This window comes from Chiloscyllium punctatum, chromosome 1, assembly GCF_047496795.1.
Source record: "Chiloscyllium punctatum isolate Juve2018m chromosome 1, sChiPun1.3, whole genome shotgun sequence".
Taxonomy (NCBI): Eukaryota; Metazoa; Chordata; class Chondrichthyes; order Orectolobiformes; family Hemiscylliidae; genus Chiloscyllium; species Chiloscyllium punctatum.
In genome coordinates, this window is record NC_092739.1 from 79,901,593 (window position 1) to 79,924,431 (window position 22,839).

A 22,839-nucleotide genomic window follows, 5' to 3' on the forward strand; every position below is an offset into this window, starting at 1 on the left:
ATGTTTTTGATATGAAGATACGGTTAGTAAGTTTGTAGATGATACCAAAATAGGTGGTCCAGTAGACATGAAGATGATTATCTCACAGTACAATGGGACCTAGATCCGATGGACCAATGGGCCAAGGAGTGGCAGATGGAGTTTATTTGAGATAAATGTGAGGTATTGCAAACCAGGTTAGGGGTTATACAGTTACATCACTTAGTGCATTGAAAGATTTTCCCACATGTCACCACTGCTTTTTTTCACGATCACCTTAAATCGGTAGCTTTTTGTGCGTTGAGTTCTTCCTGACAACACTTTCCAGATCCCTCAAGATTTTGAAAAACCCCTCTCAAATTGCCGCATCCCAAACAGATGTCTCCGCTTTCCCACCATGTCACTGAAATTTCTCTCCCTGAATCCACTCTAGTGAATCTTTTCTGTACAGTAAAGAGCTATTTCATTATCTAAAATGGAGAATGATTTTCTCCAAATAAACATGAGGTAGAATGCTGAGAAGAGAACTCAACAAGAAATTAAAATCCAAACTATTAGCATAGACACGTGTTTGTCACATCAATGGGAGCCTTTCAACTCTTAATCATAGAATAGAATCCCTACAGTGTGTAAACAGGCCATTTGGCCCCAAAAGTCCACACTGACCATCTCACTACCCTATATTTCCCATGGCAAATGCACCTAACTTACACAGCCCTGAATACTATGGGCAATTTAGCATGCCCAATTCAACAGTCCTGTACATCTTCGGACTGTGGGAGGAAACCAAAGCACTTGAAGGAAATCCATGCAGACACGGGGAGAATGTGCAAACTCCACACAGATAGTCACCCAAGGCTGGAATCAAACCTGGTCCCTGGTTCTGTGAGGCAGCACTGAGCCACCGAGCCACCCATATCATTTGTGAGTTAACTCAGGAGCGAGGTCATCTTATGTTATTTTTGTTTACTCAACTGAAAGAAAAAGGATAAAGTTATTTTTGTCATTCTTTTGCATCCTGAAATTCCCACCAAGTGATTAAAAGGAAAGAAATGTCAACAAACGGGATAGTGATGATTCTAAACCGATCATAACTGATGCAATTTGGTCTGCACAGAATATCTTTTGAATTTTTCAGCACAATGCTATTTTCCTCAGCAAGACATTTTTTTTCCCCTATGAGAAAACAGAATAAGGCTATTACAAAGCGTTCTGAAATTTCTGTTTCTAAACTCTCCAGAACATTTTGACCAGTAAATTTGAGGATGCCTAATATTTCAAGCAGTTTATAATGTTTTAGCCATCAATTGGTTCTCAATAAAACCAAATGCCCAACTTTAAAAAAAGTGAAGACGATATGCAGGGCATAGAGTCTTACAGCCTAGAAACAGACCTTTTGGTCCAACCAGTCCATGTCATGTTCCCAAACCAAAATAGCCTGTATTTGGCCGCTATCCCTCCAAACCGTTCCTATTCATGTACTTATCCAAGTGTCTTTTAAACTTTGTAACGCCACCTGAATCTGCCATGTACGTCTCCCTATAATATTTGAACCAGGCTTTCCATTGTTTTAAACTTTAAGCTATTGATCAATATAATAGTTAATATTTCTGACCTAAATGATAATTCTGCTGAAAAACAAAGAAGATAAAATTTTATTTAAAATGTTGCGATGAAATTCTAGGAAATGGAACATTTCCTATTACTGGCACCAGTTTTAGTTATAAGCAGAACGGTCAACAATCTTATATTCCAAATACCTTTTCTTCCAGTTCCAAGAAATGCAGTTTCAAGCAATTGTTTTTGAACTAATGTGGCACTTTTTCAAAAACAAATCTCACAAGTAACTAAAACATTATGACAGATAGAAGCCCCACTACAAATTCATTTCAGATCTCAGAGAGATCTCAGAACACTCTCTGATGATGGTGCAGCCCTATAGTGCAGTAGGATTACAGCAACTTTACCTTTTCTTGTGCAGACTTTAGGGATATAACTGGGATTAAGGACTTTTTAACTGATAATACTTCAATGTGCTCCTCATAAATATTCCAGAAGTGGGTTAAAATTGATATACTGCATAGATGGAATAAGGTTTCACATGATTTGGCCTTTGTCGTTCCACGCTTGGTCCAATCGTTTATCTTTCTTTCTTACCCTAAAGTTTGAAGAAGCCCTGGTATATTTTCAACAAATTCTCAACTGCACCTCAGTTGAGCTGCCTGATTTGAATGTCTTAGTACCAAATGGACAAGGTTTTAACTCACTAAGGTATCAAGAGAATTACAATTGAAGACTTCGAAACATGTTTTTTGCTTTTAAAGGAAAATTCCAATACACAGAGAATGTGAAGTATTTCCAATTCCAGCGCCCACAGTCTTCAGAATCTGACTTTTTATATCCCAATGAAACTTGAGTGAGTGCTTTTCCCATCAAATTACCGAAGCTCAGCAACAAGAAAAAACACTTCATGCATGTAAATTCCAATCGTTAGGACAGAAAGTCAAGGAGACAGTTTGTGATCAGAACAGCGCATGGAAGTTTTTGATGAAAAGAATGGCAGAATGGCAACATAAAAAATGCAAACGTATACAGATTTTGCTATTTATACACGAGCATCCTAGCAATGCAGCATTTGTTCCACCAAAACAAAACAACATCCTTTCCCACACAGTTATCTGGCACGGTGACTGATGAATTAAGAAAGCTCTGTCAGAATGTAAATCTTCAATAAGCTCTGTGCCCAAGTATATGTCTTTGAGCATCAAAGATTTGCATGCATTGAATAAAGGATGCAAAATACATTCTTTGAAGTCCAAGCTTAGAATCCTTGACCAAGCAAAAACACTCCACATATGTTAATTTTCAAGGTTAGCCACTTCTACAGAATTGATGAGAAATGGGCCTGCACAGGGAAGTGAGCCAACTCTATTCACATAGACATAGAACCTCTTTATATCTGAGAGATATAAACTTCATGCACCTTCCTATGTGCTGGGATAATATGCACTCTTACAGCCTATGAAATAAAGTAATGTACTTGTCTATAATCCAGTCATATGTCATACACTGCATATATAAAAACACCAGGTTTCAATTTGCTGTTTACAAACTGCTTGAAAGGCACCGACTGAACAGGGAAGGGTTTGAGGAATTGTCACCAGTTCAAAAGTAAGATATGTGTCTACTCACCAGCCTTCTCTTTTTCTGATATCATCGACATTGCCTACAAAAATATATTAAAATAGAAAATAAATAACATTGTGTGCCACTATAGTGTTTCTAAAAAAAAAATATGGCAAGCTATGCAATACACAACATTGTTATGCAAATATTATGGAGGCTAGAGAATGAACAATGTACAGTTTGCACCCATTTAAATTCAGTCACAGGTTTTAATTACGAGGTTCGTATTCATTAAGTACACAGAATGACACTTGACATGACAATTGGGAAAAGTGTGAAACAATTTAAAAGTCATTTCACTTTCTACAAAGGAAGCCAAAGTATAGCGATAACAACGACTTACATTTTTATAACACCTTTAGCACCTCAAAAAGTCCCAAAGCACTTCACAGAGACATTATAAAACAAAATTTGACATTGAGCCACATAAGAAGATTGTAGGATAGATGATCAGAGATTGGGTCAAAGAGGGACATTTTAAAGAGTGTTTTAAGGGAGAAGGCAAGGTGAAAGGGTGAAGAGGAATAAAGAGGCTCATCCAAAACATAAGGCTGAGCTAGCTGAAGGCAGGCATCAATGGTCATAGAGTCATACGGTCATGCAGCATGGAAACAAACTCATTCATGCTGAGCAAATTTCCCAAACTAAACTAGTCCCACCGGCCTGCATTTGGCACATATCCCTCTAAACCTTTTCTATTCATGTACCTGCCCAAATGTCTTATAAGTGTTGTAACTGTACCTGCATCTACCACCCTTTACAGCTCATTCTACACACGTACCACCTTCTGTGCCAAAAAAAGTTGTCCCTCAAGTCCCTTTTAAATCTTTCTCCTCTTATCTTAAAAATATACTCCCTCTTTTGAACTCCCCCACCCTAGGGAAAAGAGCTTTGCTAATCACCTTATCTAAACCCCCCAAGATTTTATAAACCTCTATATGGTCACACTTTAACCTCCCAAGCTGCAATGAGGAATATCCCAGCCTATCCAGCCTCTCTTATAAGTCAAACCTTCTAGTCCTGGCAACATCCCAGTACATCTTTTATGAACCCTCTCCAATTTAATAATATCTTACCTAAAGCAGAATTGCATGCAGTACTCCAAAAGTAGCCTTACCAATGTCTTGGACAGTGTAACATAACATCCCAACTCCTGTACTCAGTGCTCTGACTGATGAAGGCAAGCATGCCAATCACACTCTTCACCATCCTGCCTACCTATGTCACAAATTTCAAAGAACAATGTATCTGAAACCCTAGATCTCTCTGTTTGACAACACTACCTAGAACTCTACCATAAGTTCTGCCCTTGCCATCTTACCACAATGGAACACTTCGCCTTTATCCAAATTAATCTCCATCTGCAACTCCTCAGCCAATTGGCCTAATTGATCAAGATCAGTTTGGAGTCTTAAATAACTTGCTTCACTGTCGACTACACCAACAATTTTGCATCATCCACAAACTTACTAACCATGCCTCCTAAATTCTCATCCAAACTGTTTCCATAAATGTCAAACAACAGTGGATCCAGTGCTGATCCTTGCTCACAGGCCTCCAATTCAAAGAACAACCCTCCATCATCACCCTCTGTCCCCCACCGTCAACACAATTTTTGTATCCAATTGGCAAGTTCTCCCTGAATCCCATGTGATCTCATCAGTCAATCTTGCCAAACCTTGACAAAGGCTTTACTGAAGTCCATATCATAGATCACCTTCATCACTGTCGAAGTAGTGAAGTGATCCAATCTGAAATGCTCAAGAAGCTGGAATTATTGGGGCTAATCGGACTGGAGGGATTTACAGAGATAGGGAGGGTCCAGGTTGCAAAAGGGTTTGAAAGCAAGATTGGGAATTTTAACATTGATACATTGTTAAACCAGGAGCCAGTATGGAAAGGGGTACTGGGGGCATGGTCATTGGAACCAATTAAGACATGGTTAGTTGTGATTTGGAGACCTTGAGTTTGTGGAGCAGAGAATGTGAAGTGCCAGTCAGGAAAGGGTGGGTTAAGTCAAGTTTAGAGGTCAATAATGCATAAATGATGGTTTCAGCAACAAAAGAGCTGAGATATGGATGAAGATGTGATGTTATAGGCGTTTTCGTAGTGATAATGCAGATTAGTCATGTGTGTAACGAATCTGAGTGTGTGTGTGTGTGTATGTGTTCGATGTTTGTTCTACCACCGATAACACAGGACCAAGGGGCTCAAGGAACAGGCAGGTGGATGCAGGGTCTTTGTAAACACGTTAGATTATTAGAAGAGGATTTGCAGGTGAGAACCTCAAACCCAACATCCCATCAAAATCTGAGAGTATTTCACCAGGAACTGGATATTAACGTTTTTGAGTCAGCCCAGAGCAGAATGGGGCCAGTGGACCCAGAGACGAGCCAGTACAGCGGTCAGTGGTTCTGGAGCAGAGCGGGGGCAGCAAGCAGTGGGCCCAGAGCAGAGGGGAAACAGCAGCCAGTGGGCCTGGAGCAGAGTGGAAGCAGCAGCCAGTAGGCCTGGAGCAGAGTGGAAGCAGCAGCCAGTGGGCCCTGAGTGGAGCGGGGACAGCAGCCAGTGGGCCCCGGAGCGGAGTGGGGACAGCAACCAGTGGGCCCAGAGTGGAGCGGGGACAGCAACCAGTGGGCCCGGAGTGGAGCGGGAACAGCAGCCAGTGGGCCCGGAGCGGAGTGGGGACAGCAACCAGTGGGCCCAGAGTGGAGCGGGGACAGCAACCAGTGGGCCCAGATGGAGCAGGGACAGCAGCCAGTGGGCCCAGAGTGGAGTGGGGACAGCAGCCAGTGGCCCTGAAGCGGAGCGGGGACAGCAGCCAGTGGTCCTGGAGTGGAGTGGGGACAGCAGCCAGTGGCCCTGAAGCGGAGCGGGGACAGCAGCCAGTGGGCCCGGAGCAGAGCGGGGACAGCAGCTAGTGGGCCCAGAGCGGAGTGGGGACAGCAGCCAGTGGCCCTGAAGCGGAGCGGGGACAGCAGCCAGTGGGCCCAGAGTGGAGTGGGGACAGCAGCCAGTGGCCCTGAAGCGGAGCGGGGACAGCAGCCAGTGGTCCTGGAGTGGAGTGGGGACAGCAGCCAGTGGCCCTGAAGCGGAGCGGGGACAGCAGCCAGTGGGCCCGGAGCAGAGCGGGGACAGCAGCTAGTGGGCCCAGAGCGGAGTGGGGACAGCAGCCAGTGGCCCTGAAGCGGAGCGGGGACAGCAGCCAGTGGGCCTGGAGCAGAGCGGGGACAGCAGCCAGTGGGCCCGGAGCAGAGCGGGGACAGCAGCCAGTGGGCCCAGAGCGGAGTGGGGATAGCAGCCAGTGGGCCCAGAGTGGAGCGGGGACAGCAACCAGTGGGCCCAGAGTGGAGCAGGAACAGCAGCCATTGGGCCCAGACGGAGCAGGGACAGCAGCCAGTGGCCCCGAGTGGAGCGGGAACAGCAGCCAGTGGGCCCAGACGGAGCAGGGACAGCAGCCATTGGGCCCAGAGTGGAGCACAGACAGCAGCCAGAGGGCCCGGAGCAGAATGGGGACAGTAGCAAGTGGGCCCAGAGTGGCGCAGGGACAGCAGCCAGCAGGTCCAGTGTGGAGCAAAGACAGCAGCCAGTGAGTCCAGAGCGGAGCAGGAAAAGGAGCCAGTGGGCCCAGAAGAGAATGGGAACAGTAGCCAGTGAACCCAGAGAGGAGCTGGAACAGTAGCCAATGTGCCAGCAGCTAAGATGGCTACTGGTTAGGAACCACGGAGTCCAGTCAGGCTATGTGGAAACCTTTATACAAATGCTGTAATGTATATCTTTTAGCTTTATTTCTTATTTTCCTAACTTATATTTATACAATATATATTTGTCATGTAGTGTAACTTTTTTATTTTCTCTATTCTTTTGTACCTAAGGTTTGTGCCAAGGTACTTTGCACTGAAGTTGGCACTGTGTATTGGTGCTTAAAAATGTGTTGCTGGAAAAGCGCAGCAGGTCAGGCAGCATCCAAGGAGAAGGTGAATCGACATTTCGGGCATAAGCCCTTCTTCAGAAGGGCTCCTGAAGAAGGGCTTATGCCCGAAACGTCGATTCTCCTTCGCCTTGGATGCTGCCTGATCTGCTGCGCTTTTCCAGCAACACATTTTTAAACTCTGATCTCCAGCATCTGCAGTCCTCACTTTCCACTGTGTATTGGTGACATTGTACACATGTTCTTTTCTAACTTGAGTACATGTGTCAATAAACACCTCACATTTACCTAAATTAAATTCCAACTGCCATATCTTGGCCTAATGGCCCAGTTGATCAAGGTTGTACTCTGAAATAACCTTCTTCACTGTCCAATAGACCACCAATTTTGGGGTCATCTGCAAAATGACTAACCTTGCCTCCTATATGCTCATCCAAATTGTTTATATAAGTGATGAACCAGATTGGATCCAACACCAAACTTGTGGTGCATAGCAGATCACAGGCCTCCAGTTTGAACAACAACCCTCTACCATTATTTTCTGTCTCCTACTGTCAAGCCAATTTTGTATTCAGTTGGCTAATTCTCCCTGCATTCCATGTGATCATCTTACTAACCATTCTACCATACTGAACCTTGTTGAAGATTTTACTAAAGTTCATGTAGACAACATCTACTGCTCTGCCTTCATCTATATTCTTGCTCACCTCATCAAAAAACTCAATCAAGTTTGTGCGACACGATTTCCCACCACCTTCACAGATAGTTCAGTTTCTTCCCTTTTAAGTCCATTTCTTTGAAGTTCTCTTGACACATTGTCAGGTGAGACATTCTAGGGCCTCTCTCCAGGACTCACTGAATTTACATATGTATTCATCATAGACTGTACTCCCTCATTTAAAAAAGCACATGTTGCAATGACAAATTCAACATGTCTGTAAGTATGTTGGGGTTACTCTGTCATCATTCAAAGTGCATGTTGAATGAACATGAGATTCATTCTAATTTCATTACTTAAAGGGGAAAAACAAATTTAAAAAATTAATCAATATACACACACAAACACACAAACACACTCACACTCATTCCGCACACCTTCTCCAACTATATCTCCTCGGTTCTAATTGGGTCTCTCTAGGTTTTGGACTGGGCATTTGCAATCAAATTTGATTCCTGGCAATGTGAGTGATGAGTGAATTTTTAGTGGTTTAGCTGAAGGAACTATCTCCATAGGAATAACACATAGTTCAGGATCTGAAATTTCTCCATAAAAATAAATGGGTTGTTGTTGGTATGGGCGGTGGTCTTTTTGCACCCATTTTGAATATATACTTCAAAATACTTGAGAATTACTAACATGTTGAACATTTCCTTCTCTACTATGGAGTACGATTTCTGATGCATGTTTACTTTTTGGAGAAACGTGATTGGTCTCTCTCTTCTGGAATCATGTCCCTGATAGTGGACTTCTCTACTCTGATGTCACATGCATCAGTGGCTACTTTAAATGCACATTGAAGGTTTGAAGCTGAAAGCTTAGGTTCATTCATCCAACGGTCTTCTGCTTTCCAAGCTGTCGGTATTTGTCTGATTCTTTCTACTTTTGCTTTCGTACTTTCATTTCTATGGTTGGTGTGTCAGTGGTATGGTCTCTTTGCTATAGTTTGGGACAAACCTTCAGTAGTATTCAGGGATGTGTAGATTAGATGCATTAGTCAGGGGTAAATATAGGGTAGGGAAATAGGTCTCGGTCAGTTACTCTTCAGAGGGTCGGTGTGGACTTGTTGGGCTGAAGGGCCTGTTTCCACATCGTAGGGATTCTATGATTTAGAACTCAGACGTTCCCAAGAACCTTCCAATTTCCCATGTGGCTGTGGGAAGAAGGAGCTATGCTACTGCCTGCATGTTTGAAGTCCTGGGTAATTTTGTCCTTGGCCCACTACATATCCTAAATTGGTCACTTGACCCTTAGTCAACTCAGTCTTTGTAAGAGGCCAGCTGACTATTTTCTGGAAGAGCTTTTCCTAGGTGTCGCTGTACACGAGGATGACATTTAGGCACGTTGCACAATTAGATCTGATTCATCAATCTTTGAAAAGTGACAGGAATTCCCGAGTCCAAATGGCATGGCTTGATACTAGTATGATGTGCCTGGAGCTACAAAGGCAAATATGTAATCAAAATTTTGATAATATAATAATATAATGATATTCTTACGTGCAAGTGCAATTCAGGAATTAATGGCAGGAAAGTTTGAACTAAGACAGCTCAATCTGAGGAGCAGGAGTCCCACTGTGACCCACACAATCTGGTTCAGAGGTAAAAGGCAATTTAATTTGCTTATTTTATTCCTCACAGGGCTGTTTAAGTGGCCCATATAGAGAAGCAGAGAAACTCAGGAAATTAACTGTCTGATCAACACCCCAGATTGGGCTAAAACAGCAAAGGCTGTGTTATGTCAACTTGATAAAGCAATACCATTGCTGGGAAAGGGGCAGTCAAGTAGGTAATGCTACCAAATTAGCCGATGAGGGTAGGAACAGAGATGAATTGAGGGTGACATGGGACAGATCTACATTGTACCTCCTACTATCCAGTAAACCAGGACAGAAATATGCTCAATCTTAGACTCATTATTTGCTCACTGAGATACAGAAGATTGAGTATGCTTAAAATGCCTCTACAGACTAAATAACAATCTCCTTGAGTATGTATTGCTCACCTTACACAATCTGGAGGGAGGTGAGTGAAGCAATTTTACATTATGTGGAGTCTTGGAGTTTTTTGACAGGATGGTGCTGCATTTTGGGAAAGCAAATCTTAGCAGGACTTATACACTTAATAGTAAGGTCCTAGGGAATGTTGCTGAACAAAGGGACCTTGGAGTGCAGGTTCATAGCTCCTTGAAAGTAGACTCACAGGTAGATAGAATAGTGAAGAAAACATTTGGAATGCTTTCCTTTATTAGTCAGAGTATTGAGTACAAGAGTTGGGAGGTCATGTTGCAGCTGTATAGGACATTGGTAGGCCACTGTTGGAATATTGCATGCAATTCTGGTGTCCTTCCTATTGGAAAGATATTTTGAAACTTATAAGGGTTCAGAAAAGATCTACAAGGATGTTGCCAGGGTTGGAGGATTTGAGCTATAGGGAGAGGTTGAACAGGCTGGGGCTGCTTCTCTGGAGCATTGGAGGCTGAGGGGTGACCTTATAGAGGTTTATAAAATCTTGAGGGGCATGGATAGGATAAATAGACAAAGTCTTTTCCCTGGGGTGGGGGAGTCCAGAACTAGAAGGCATAGGTTTAGGTGAGAAAGGAAAGTTATAAAAGAGACCTAAGAGGCAACTTTTTCACTCAGAGGGTAGTATGCTTATGGAATGAACTGCCAGAGGAAGTGGTGGAGGCTAGTACAATTGCAACATTTAAAAGGCATCAGGATGGGTATATGAATAGGAAGGGTTTGGAGGGATATGGGCTGGGTGCTGGCAGGTGGGACTAGATTGGGTTGGGATATCTGTCGGCATAGGCAAGTTGGGCTGAAAGGTCTGTTTCTGTGCTGTACATCTCTATGAAAGAGGCCCTGAGACACATTGTTTGTGCCCTGTTCATCAAACATCCATCTGTTCTAATCCCATTTTCTAGCCCTTGGCCCCGAACCATAGATGCCATGGCATTTCATGTATTCTTCTAAATAATTCAAAAATCTATTGAGTCTTCCAGCATCTACCACCTTTTTAGGCATTAAATGTAATTCTTGCTGGGCTACAAACCCTCTGATCCAAACCATGGGCCTCCCACTATACTGAACCGTTCCCATATCCTCTACTCAGGAGTTAACCATCCAACATAATATATTCAGGTACTAAAACTGTCCATCATCCCAGCATCACAGAGCTCCAAAGCATTAAAATTGGGTCACACCAGGAAAGCACTAGTATAGGAAATGTTAATTTGGAACAAAATGTTAAACTGTGGTAGTGGAACCAACAAAAGCTAAGAGTGGATATCATGTTTGCAAAAGCTTCCCAGAAATAGTCTTAAAGGCAGAAACACTAGAATGATCTTGCAAACAATCAACATTGTTATGAAGAGAAGGGGCTATAGAATGTCTTGGAATGGATAAATTAAGCTGGGCTGAATGGTTTTTCTCATAGCATCTTGTGATCTTATAATCATTAATTTTTGCAGTTGAGCTGCGGTGGATCAGTGAGATGAACAATACTTTAACATTCCCCTAAGGTCTCCAGCATGATAGTCTAATATCAGTTAAAAACACAAACTCTCTGGTATCAAAGGAAATGCTTGGGCGCATGCTGCAATGGTCTTTTGATGTCTCTGCATTTCTCCAGGCTACATAGATCGAGCATGAAGGCAAAAAGACCCATCTGGTGTTTAATTTGGATCTCATAGCTCCAAGATTTGCAAGTGATACTGGTCCAGACTGTTAGCAGAGTAAAGGTGGTTCCATTACTTCTGTTTTAAAAAGCTAACCATTGCAATAGGCACCATTTCTCATGCAGTGGCAGATATTTTATTGGATTAGATCTCTCATACTGAATCCCTTCTTTACTGTTTCAAAAGTTGATTGAAGCACAATATCGTATGCATTTCCTCACTGTAAAGTTATTTTAATATTTGGATTTCTAATGCACCCTTTTGTAATAGTTGGGAAAATCCTTGTTGGCCAGTGATAAAAACCAGCATTGTTACAAACCAGTAAGAATCAGTCATTCAGTCCCTCAAGACCCTCCACAATTTCATCAAATCATAGCTGTCCTGTGTCTTAATAACTTATATTTCCATAGCTCAAACATCTGTCAGTCTTATTCATAACAATTTCAAGTGATACGGCATCAACAGCCTTTGGGGGAGTGAGTTTGAGATTTCTCTTACCCATTGGGTAGAAGTGGCTTCCTGGACTATGAGGTTGGAAGCTGTGGGTGGGAGATCTCCCGAGGTGATGAGGTTCTGTATGGTCTGGGAGATGATGGTTAGGTGATAGTGGGTGGGGCTCTGGTCAAGAGGACGGTAGGAAGAGGTGTCTCCGAGTTGGCGTCTGGCTTCAGCGGTGTAGAGGTCAGTGCGCCAAACTACCACTGCACCCTCTTTATCCGTTGATTTGATGGTGCGATTGGGATTGGAGCAGCGGGATTGGTGGGCTGCGAGTTGTGAGGGTGAGGTTGGAGTGGGGGAGGTGGGTAGACAGGTTGAGGCGGTTGATGCCCTGGCAGCAGTTGGAAATGAAGAGGTCGAGGGCAGGTAACAGGCCAGCCCGGGGTGTCCAGGTGGATGGAGTGTGTTGGAGGCAGGTGAAGGGGTCCTTGGAAGGTGGGCGGGTGTCCTGATTGAAAAAGTAAGCTCGGAGCCAAGTGTTCAGTTCCAAAACCAATAATTTGTTCTTGCTGAGATTTGACGCACAGTGTACTATGTCTAACAGACTGCTCAAATTGCCCAAATGAAAACAAATAGGATGCATTCAGAACAGAATCAATTAAGTGAGATTAACACAGCATGGAACATATCAACTGCATTATACAAAAGTGATTTGCTGTCGAGACTTTCTGTCACAAAACATTTTTGTAAAGTCAAAATAAAGAGGTCACTGTAGCTGAGACAAAGGCCTGTTTTTAAGTATTAACAAAGTTGTCTATCTGATTTGATGCTTACACTCGGTGGCTCCAAGATGTATGAACAGACTCACTTATCTTTTAGCAATCTGTGATGAACACAACCTCAGCTGTTTACCAGATAAAAGAAGAGCAGGAATTTAAAAAAAGGTGAAAGAAAAGAAATGCTACTTAACAACTGTTAATCATCAGTCAAGGTACCTTAATTAGGCTCCTTCAAAATTAGGAATAGCTTTTGTGCTCCAAGACAAATGGCACAAAAGGAATAAGTAACAGAAGTTACATTCTAAGTAAAAGGGAGACAAAGAATTAATCTCTCTCTGCCTTGTGCAATCACATCACTGATAACAGCAGCGTCTCACTCTATATCAGTCTGGCTACAGCCTACCTCTGAACTGCATTGAATATGAATTGATGTTTATCAACAGCCAAACAAAGGTTCCAATAGTTCTAGACTTGGTCGGTAAACTATATGTTGGTGGAATCTAAATCCATAATGTCATAAAAGTTGAGAATGTCGTGAGGTGTGGCAACTAATAATTGTTTCTTTAATTATTGCTTCAATTCACTAGAAACCACTTTCACGGCTTATAATATTTATAGTAACCTGCCTTTTCTTCTTTATAGATGTTGATAAATTTTCTAGTTTTCTTTATACTCTCTGAGCTGTTTAAAAAGTATTTTCAGTAATTCATAGTTCTCAGAATTCCTGCTGAGGTTTGTTTAGGATAATGCGGTCATGGATTCCAATGCTTGGATCTGAAACCTGCAGTGTAACCGTTACACACTGAGTCAGTAATTAGTATTTCAGGGTAACAATTTAGAACCAAACTAACAGGCTTTGGTCCCACTAATGTGCCCCAGGCACTTAAAGCAGATCTTAAGCCAAATGAAAATATATAGACCTAAGTGATGAGAACATTTTAATATCCAAAGATATAGACCTGCCCCACTGAGGATTCTTCGGCACCTCTTATGACTACGACCAACAATCGTGTAGAAGTAAACTACCAATTACCAACATTCAGACTCAGCAGGCAATTGAAATTCCCTAGGCCTGAATTAGATCTGAGGATGGCTACCAGCAAACTGTGTATCCCAACATTTGTTACCAGAAGACTGAAGTTGGCTAACGTGGTGCCACTGTTTAAGAAATAGTAAGGAAAAGTCAGGGAACTATAGACCAGTGAGCCTGACGTTGGTGGTGGGCAAGCTGTTGGAGGAAATCCTGAGGGATAGGATGTACATATATTTGGAAAGGCAAGGACTCATAGGGATAGTCAACATGGCTTTGTGTGGGGGAAATCATGTCTCACAAACTTGATTGAGTTTTTTGAAGAAGTAACAAAGAGGATTGATGAGGGCAAACCGGTAGATGTGAACTATATGGACTTCAGCAAGGTGTTCGACAAGGTACCCCATGGGAGACTGATGAGCAAGGTTAGATCTCATGGAATACAGGGAGAACTAGCCACTTGGATACAGAACTGGCTCAAAGGTAGAAGACAAAAGGTGGTGGCGGATGTTTGTTTTTCAGATTGGAGGCCTGTGACCAATGGAGTGCCACAAGGATCGGTGCTGGGTCCACTAATTTTCATCATTTATATAAATGATTTGGATGTGAGCATAAGAGGTATCGTTAGTAAGATTGCTGACGACACTAAAATTGGAGGTGTAGTGGACAGCTAAGAAGGTTATCTCAGATTACAATGGGATTTGATCAGATGGGTCAATGGGCTGAGGAGTGTCAGATGGAGTTTAACACAGATAAATGTGAGGTGCTACATTTTGGGAAAGCAAACCTTAGCAGGACTTATACACTTAATGGTAAGGTCCTCAGGGGTGTTGCTGAACAAAGAGACCTTGGAGTATGGGTTCATAGCTTCTTGAAAGTGGATTCGGGGGTAGATAGTTGAGAAGGCATTTGGTATGCTTTCCTTTACTGGTCAGAGTATTGAGTACTGGAGTTGGGAGGTCATGTTGCGGCTGTACAGGACATTGGTTAGGCCACTGTTGGAATATTGCATACAATTCTGGTCTCCTTCCTATCGGAACATTGTTGTGAAACTTGAAATGGTTCAGAAAAGATTTACAAGGATGTTGCCAAGGTTGGAGGATTTGAGCTGAAGGAAGGGGTTGAATAGGCTAGGGGTGTTTTCCCTGGAGCATCGGAGGCTGAGGGGTGACCTTATAGAGGTTTACAAAATTATGAGGGGCATGGATAGGGTAAATAGACAAAGTCTTTTCCCTAGGGTGGGGGAGTCCAGAACTAGAGGGCATAGGTTTAGGGTGAGAGGGGAAAGATATAAAAAAGCGACCTAAAGGGCAACTTTTTCACAGAGAGGGTGGTACATGTATGGAATGGGCTGCCAGAGGAAGTGGTGGAGGCTAGTACAATTGCAACATTTAAAAGGCACCTGGATGTGTATATGAATAGGAAAGGATATGGGCCGGGTGCTGGCAGGTGGGACTAGATTGGGTTGGGATATCCGGTCAGCATGAATGAGTTGGACCAAAGCGTCTGTTTCCGTGCTGTACATCTCTACGATTCTATAACTGAGACCAGTTGAGAATTTTATGGTCAATTCAGATTCAGAGGCACTCAACATGCATAAACTTTCAGAGGCGTCTTGATCAAATATCTACCTCTCCATCTCTCGAAGAACAGGGAAGGGTCACAGACACAAGCAATTCCAGGCAACAAAATAATTTATATAATAGATCATCTACAGATGCTGTGCAGAAATAGAACTTAGTAACAAATGTAATATTTCCGAATTTGCAAATGTTCCAGAGCTAAGTAGGAATATGTGTTGTGTGGAACATGTAAAGAGTTTTAAGGAGGATTTTGACAAGCTTAATGAATGGACAAGAGCATGGCAGATGAAATATAATGTCGAGAAATGTGAGGTTGTCCACTTTAGTTTGAGAAACAGATATGGAGAGTATTTCTTAAATGTTAAGAGGTTGGATAGTGCAGATGTACAAAGGGATCTTGGAGTCTTCACTGATTTGTCATAAGGCTAACATGCTGGACCAGCAAGCTATTTGGAAGGTAAATGGATTGTTTGCCTTTTTTGCCAGCAAATTTGAGTACAGGACTTGTGAAGCCTTGCTTCAATTGTCTAAGAGCTGGCTTAGACTGCATCTGAAGTACTGTGTGCGGCTTTGGTCTCCTTATCTCAGGAAATAAATTATTGCCATACAGAGTGTGCAACAAATGTTCACTAGATCTGTTCCTGAGATGGGGGAATGTCATATGATGATAAATTGAGCATAAAGGCCTCTATTTTGGGGGGGTTTAAAAGAATGAGCAGTGATTAAAGGTATTAAAGGAATAAACCGTGTCGATACAACTAAACTGTTTCCCTCGGCTGGGGAGTCTAAAAATAAGGGGAATACCATTTAGGTCTGAGATGGGTCAATATTATTTTATTCAGAAGGTTTTTGAATCTTTGAAATCTTCCAGCACAGCAGGCTGTGGAAACTCAGTGTTTGCGGTGGACATTGATAGATTCCTGATTATCAATGGCATGTCGGGTTAGGGAGATAGAGTGAGTAAAAGGCATTGAAATGTTCTATCAGCCATGGTCATGTTGGATTGCTGGGCAGACTTGATGGGCTGAATGGCCTATTCTAACTCCTATTTTTCTACAGACCTGTGGGAACTAAAATATCTATTCCTACAAATATGTTAATGTGGTACAGCCATCAGCATGAGAAAAGATATCCAATGCATTCCCAGGAGAAATCAATAATCTAACCAGCTCAGGTTTGACAGAACTTACTTATGTCAACGGACATTTCATTAATTTTAAGCTTTATACAAGGACAAGTAGCAGTGTCTTATTAGATCGTTTCCATGGGTGAATTGCAACTTAATGGAAGCCAACAATGAGGTGGGATGATCAACATCCCCAGATCCAGGACACAGTCAAAATGAAACTCCCTGATCCAGAGTTCCAGGATACTGTTAAGAAGTTGCCTGGTTCAGAAATCTAGGCTAAAAGAGAAAATAACCATTTCAACATAGCAGCCACCTTCCATGAAAGACATTTGTGAGAATAAAAGTCCCCCAGATGATGCTATAGGGCAACTACTTGATTTAGCAGGCAAGAGTTCTACGTTGAAAGTAATTCAGGTGATTAAAGCTCCTGCAGATAAGTTAATGCACCAATGACCACCTTTAGCAGGAATGGCATCCTTTGCAAGAACATTCAAAAGATAAGCCATCCTCCAGTGTAGAGGGACTTCATGGACAATGCACAGTCAAGAACAAAATCAAGCTCAACAGTGCTCAAACTAACTTCTGACCAATCTTTCAAGTCTGCAATGAACACACACGCAGACACTCATACTCTCTCCCACACACACATACTCTCTCCCTCTCACTTACATATGTGCACACACATATCAGTCTATGGGGTGAATTTTCATTTGCAGAATTGTATTTTGCAGATATATTCTATTTTGTTCAAAACACACACAATCTGCAGGCAGTCAACACAGGCAGTCAATACATGTGACATTTTATAAATTCATACTTTGGAAATAGAACAAGTCTGACTCAAGACTGAAATTCAGACAGACTCTAACCTCACACCTTTAATACATTGTTTGAGCTGAGATGTCACTTTTTTTTATAAAACCTTAAGTTATCTCAGAAATGTGACTTGAAAGAAGTTTTGGGATTTACATATTAATGAATCGAAGCCTACAACCCATTCTAAAAGCTGAAAGACTTAATAGCAATCTAGTTTTGTTCAATAGTTGCATAGCACTATGATCTTTTGCTATAAATTCTATGTCCTATGATCCTGCCCCACTCGCTACCTGATCAAGGAGTAGGGCACTGAAAGCTAGTGCTTTCAAATAAACCTGTTGGACTATAACCTGGTGCTGTGTCATTTTTAACAATGAAAGTAAGTATGTAATTAAGGCAAACATAGTATTGGCCTTTTCTGCAAAATAATAGAGTCATAAAATGCAGAAACTTTGTTACAACTGTTTGGGTAAACCAAAGTATTGCATAAAGTTTGTTTTGCATAAAGTTTGGTTTACTTATTATTAAAGATGTGCTTATGTCAAATAATGATTTGGAATACACTGACAAGAAGCATGAAATTACACACTTTGGAAAAGTGGACACTTTGAAATAAAACAAAGAACTGTGGATGATGGAGCTCTGAAACAATCAAAAACAGAAATTGATGTAGAAACTTAGCAGATCTGCAGAGAGAAAAACAGAGTTGATGTTTTATGTCTTGTCACCCTTCTGAACTTTTAAAAATCTCTGATTAAAAGTGACTTGGTTCACAATCAAGATCGCCATCTAATTTGTGTATAAAGGAGTAGGAGTATACTGAAGAGGGAAATCAGGAGGGCAAAAAGGGGACCTGAGATAGCTTTGGCAAATAGAATTAAGGAGAATTCAAAGCGTTTTTGCAACTACATTAATGACAAAAGGGTAACTAGGGAGAGAATAGGGCCCCTCAAAGATCAGCCTTATTCCTGAAGAAGGGCTCATGCCCGAAACGTCGATTCTCCTGCTCCTTGGATGCTGCCTGACCTGGTGTGCTTTTCCAGCAACACATTTTCAGCTCTGATCTCCAGCATCTGCAGTCCTCACTTTCTCCTCGAAGATTTTAACATACTGCCAATCCTCTTGCAAGGATGCCTTCCTTGAAGAAGCTCTCTTCCTCCCTCTACAAGGATTTCAGTGAGTCCCTCTCTCACTGCACACCCCAGGTCATCTCCTCTGCCCAGAAGCTCTTCCGCCACCTTTTCAAACAGACTCGCGACCACAGCCACATCTCCTTCCTCAGCATCTGCCTATGGAACCGACCCCTCATTCCTGAAGAAGGGCTCATGCCCGAAACGTCGATTCTCCTGTTCCTTGGATGCTGCCTGACCTGCTGCGCTTTTCCAGCAACACATTTTCAGCCCCTCAAAGATCAGCAAGGTGGCCTTTGTGTGGAGCTGCAGAAAATGGGGGAGAAACTAACTGAGTATATTGCATCAGTATTTACTGTGGAAAAGGATATGGAAGATATAGAATGTAGGGAAATAGATGGTGACATCTTGCAAAATGTCCAAATTACAGAGGAGGAAGTGTTGGATTTCTTGAAACGGGTAAAGGTGGATAAATCCCCAGGACCTGATCAGGTGTACCCTAGAACTCTGTGGGAAGTTAGAGAAGTGATTGCTGGGCCTCTTGCTGAGATATTTGTATCATCGATAGTCACAGGTGAGGTGCCGCAAGACTGGAGGTTGGCTAACGTGGTGCCACTGTTTAAGAAGGGCGGTAAAGATAAGTCAGGGAACCATAGAGTGGTGAGCCTGACCTCGGTGGTGGGCAAGTTGTTAGAGGGAATCCTGAGGGACAGGATGTACATGTATTTGGAAAGGCAAGGACTGATTAGGGATAGTCACCCTGGCTTTGTGTGGGGGAAATCATGTCTCACAAACTTGATTGAGTTATTTGAGGAAGTAACAAAGAGGATTGATGAGGGCAGAGCAGTAGATGTGATCTATATGGACTTCAGTAAGGCAATCGACAAAGTTCCCCATGGGAGACTGATTAGCAAGGTTAGATCTCATGGAATACAGAGAGAACTAGCCATTTGGATACAGAAGTGGCTCAAAGGTAGAAGACAGAGGGTGGTGGTGGAGGGTTGTTTTTCAGACTGGGGGCCTGTGACCAGTGGAGTGCCACAAGGATTGGTGCTGGGTCCTGTACTTTTTGTCATTTACAAAATGATTTGGATGCGAGAATAAGAGGTACAGATAGTAAGTTTGCAGATAACACCAACATTGGAGGTGTAGTGGATAGCGAAGAGGGTTACCTCAGATTACAACAGGATCTTGACCAGATGGGCCAATGGGCTGAGAAGTGATAGATGGCATTTAAGCTGAAAAATGTGTTGCTGGAAAAGCGCAGCAGGTCAGGCAGCATCCAAGGAGCAGGAGAATCGATGTTTCGGGCATAAGCCCTTCTTCAGGAACATCGATTCTCCTGCTCCTTGGATGCTGCCTGACCTGCTGCGCTTTTCCAGCAACACATTTTTCAGCTCTGATCTCCAGCATCTGCAGTCCTCACTTTGTCCTAGATGGAGTTTAATTCATATAAATGCGAGGTCCTGCATTTTGGAAATGCAAATCTTAGCAGGACTTATATACTTAATGGTAAGTTCCTTGGGAGTGTTGCTGAACAAAGACACCTTGGAGTGCAGGTTCATAGCTCCTTGAAAGTGGAGTTGCAGGTAGATAGGATAATGAAGAAGGCATTTGGTATGCTTTCCTTTATTGGTCAGAGTATTGAGTGCAGGAGTTGGGAGGTCATGTTGCGGCTGTACAGGACATTGGTTAGGCCACTGTTAGAATATTGTGTGCAATTCCGGTCTCCTTCCTATCGGAAAGATGTTGTGAAGCTTGAAATGGTTCAGAAAAGATTTACAAGGATGTTGCCGGGGTTGGAGGGTTTGAGCTACAGGGAGAGGCTGAATAGGCTGCGGCTATTTTCCCTGGAGCATCGGAGACTGAGGGGTGACCTTATAGAAGTTTACAAAATTATGAGGGGCATGGATAGGATAAATAGACAAAGTCTTTTCCCTGGGGTTGAGGAGTCCAGAACTAGAGGGCATAGGTTTAGGGTGAGAGGTGAAAGATATAAAGAGATCTAAGGGGCAACATTTTCACACAGAGGGTGGTACGTGTATGGAATGAACTGCCAGAGGAAGTGGTGGAGGCTGGTACAATTGCAACATTTAAGAGGCATTCAGCTGGGTATATGAATGGGATGGATTTGGAGGGATATGGGCCGGGTGGTGGCAGGTGGGACTAGATTGGGTTGGGATACCTGGTCGACATGGATGGGTTGGACTGAAGGGTCTGTTTCCATGCTGTACATCTCTGTGACTCTATGACTCATGTACATCCTCATTGGAATGAAGATAGCAAATCTGCAAACCTACTTAGAACAACCTCACAGGGGATGTGAAAGACCCAACATTTTTCAACTCATTAACAAAAGAATCTTTGACAATCACCTGAGGTATTCAGCTATTGAACCGGATTATTAAAGGCTAATATCTTGGACAATAAGATCATAAGCAAAATGAGTGGTGCTGGATAAGCACAGGCAGCATCTGAGGAGCAGGAGAGTCAATGTCTTGAGTATAAGCTGTTCATTATGGCATTTATTGCCTGTCTCCAGTTACCCATATGGCAGTTGAGAGTGAAGTATATTGCTGTGGATCTGGACTCATGTAGACCAGACTGGATATTGATGGCAGACCACCTACCCAAAAGGACATAAGCAAACCAGATGGGCTTTAGCCAACAATCATCATTAGATTCTTAAATCCAATTATTTTTAATGAATTCAAATTCTACCATGGTGGGATTTGAATCCAGGATATTACCTGGAGCTCTGGATTGATAGTTTATTGATAATACCACGAGGCTATTATCTCCACTCATCTTTGTACGAAGGTATTATCTTGAGGAAAGGTTGACCAGGACAGGCCTACCTGGTGTTTTAAAGAATGAGGAATGATTTTATTGAAACATATAAGATTCTAAAGGGTGGTGCGTTAGGGTGGATATGAAGAGGATGTTTCTCAACATGGGGGATGCTGAAATTAGGGGCATAAATTCACAATAATCAGTGTCCCATTAAAGATGAGGAAATTTCTTGTTTGGAGTACTCTATACGAGATAGCAGTGGAGGCTGACTCACAAGGCAGTCAATGGTTAGAAGGATTTGTGTAGTGGGCAGCTGGTAGTACAGTGGAGTTCAGGCCATGATCAGATCAGTGATGATCTAACAGGATTAATTTCAAAGGGCCAAATGGTCTACGCCTGCTCCTATTTTTTACAATCTTCATAACTTCATAGCTTTTGCATTTTTTTTCCCCTCCATAAATGTGGACATCAATTCCAAAACCAGAATTTGTTGTCCATTCCTAATTGCCATTGTACTGACTGGCTTTTCCTGATGAAGGGCTTTGTCCAAAATGTTGATTCTCCAGCTCCTCAGATGCTGTCTGACCTGCTGTGCAACTCTAATCTCCAGCATCTGCAGTCCTCACTTTCGCCTGACTGGCTTTTGTGTCATTTCAGCAATTGCATTAACTTACACTCCTCTGTAATCTCCTGGCAAAATTTGGCAAACACAATTTGCCTCCAACAAATCCGTGTTAACTTCCTTAGCGTGTGGAACAATGAATAATGCATGCAGTTCATGGAGAGTATGAGCAGTGAGGAGCTTGTAGTGAGTATGAGAAGTGAGTGCAGCTTATAGTGGGTATGAGCAGTGAGTGCAGCTTGTTGTGAGTGTTCATGTCAGGCCTGAGAACCACTTTTTAAACAAATCAGGCTTCACACTTCTGGTGTGCTCCGGTCATACAGCACAGGGGTTGGGCCTGAAAATGATTTTTATTAACATGAATCCTTCCAAAAGTGACATGAGACAGAAGTTAAACTTAAGTCACCTCCTTTTCAGCTGACATTTACTTAAATTTTGAGAAGCAGTTAATAACTAAAAGCAAACAAAGCTGTTCGTGGCAAACTGAAAAAGAAGAGTACTTTAAAATAAAAAAATCATTCCTACTCACTTGACTGACAATGCACAGATTCCATCCATGCTCTTACATTTGGAAATTGTATCTGAGGACAGGAAGGTGTGTCACAAGCAGATTTAATTTTGAATTGTGTATTAAATCCCACCAGACCGAACAGAGGAAATTACAGTTCTGTGCTCCAGCAGATAGAACATCTGACTTAGCTGTAAAAATCCATATATTTTATTGATCACATGCTGAAGTCAGTGGGTCCATATACATCAAAATTATTTTCACTGTCAAAATTCATGAAGATATATGTATTCTCCACATTAGGAAATGAGAGCCTTGTTTTACCATATGTGTTGAGTGAAGGCTGTGCTAAGCCAAAATATTTAAACATTATATAAACATATAGCAGGGAAAATTCTTCCTTAATGTGATCATTTTATATTGTGCAGCTTAAATGGTAGGATAGGAGGTTGAATGATTCTGTTTCAACAGCCCCCACCATTAAGAAACAAGAAGACTAAAAAAACACCACTATAATTG

At 42.3% G+C, this 22,839-nt stretch overlaps 1 protein-coding gene across 3 annotated transcripts in view; it reads right to left on the reverse strand.

The window, feature by feature from the left end:
• The window catches only part of dlc1 (DLC1 Rho GTPase activating protein), a 477,757-nt gene that overhangs the window by 221,693 nt on the left and 233,225 nt on the right, over positions 1-22,839 (reverse strand). For all 3 annotated transcript variants that reach the window (XM_072569847.1, XM_072569866.1, XM_072569856.1), the window contains exon 5: positions 3,172-3,205. In XM_072569847.1, the coding sequence (XP_072425948.1) occupies positions 3,172-3,205 (34 nt within the window). The remainder of the gene's footprint in view (positions 1-3,171; positions 3,206-22,839) is intronic.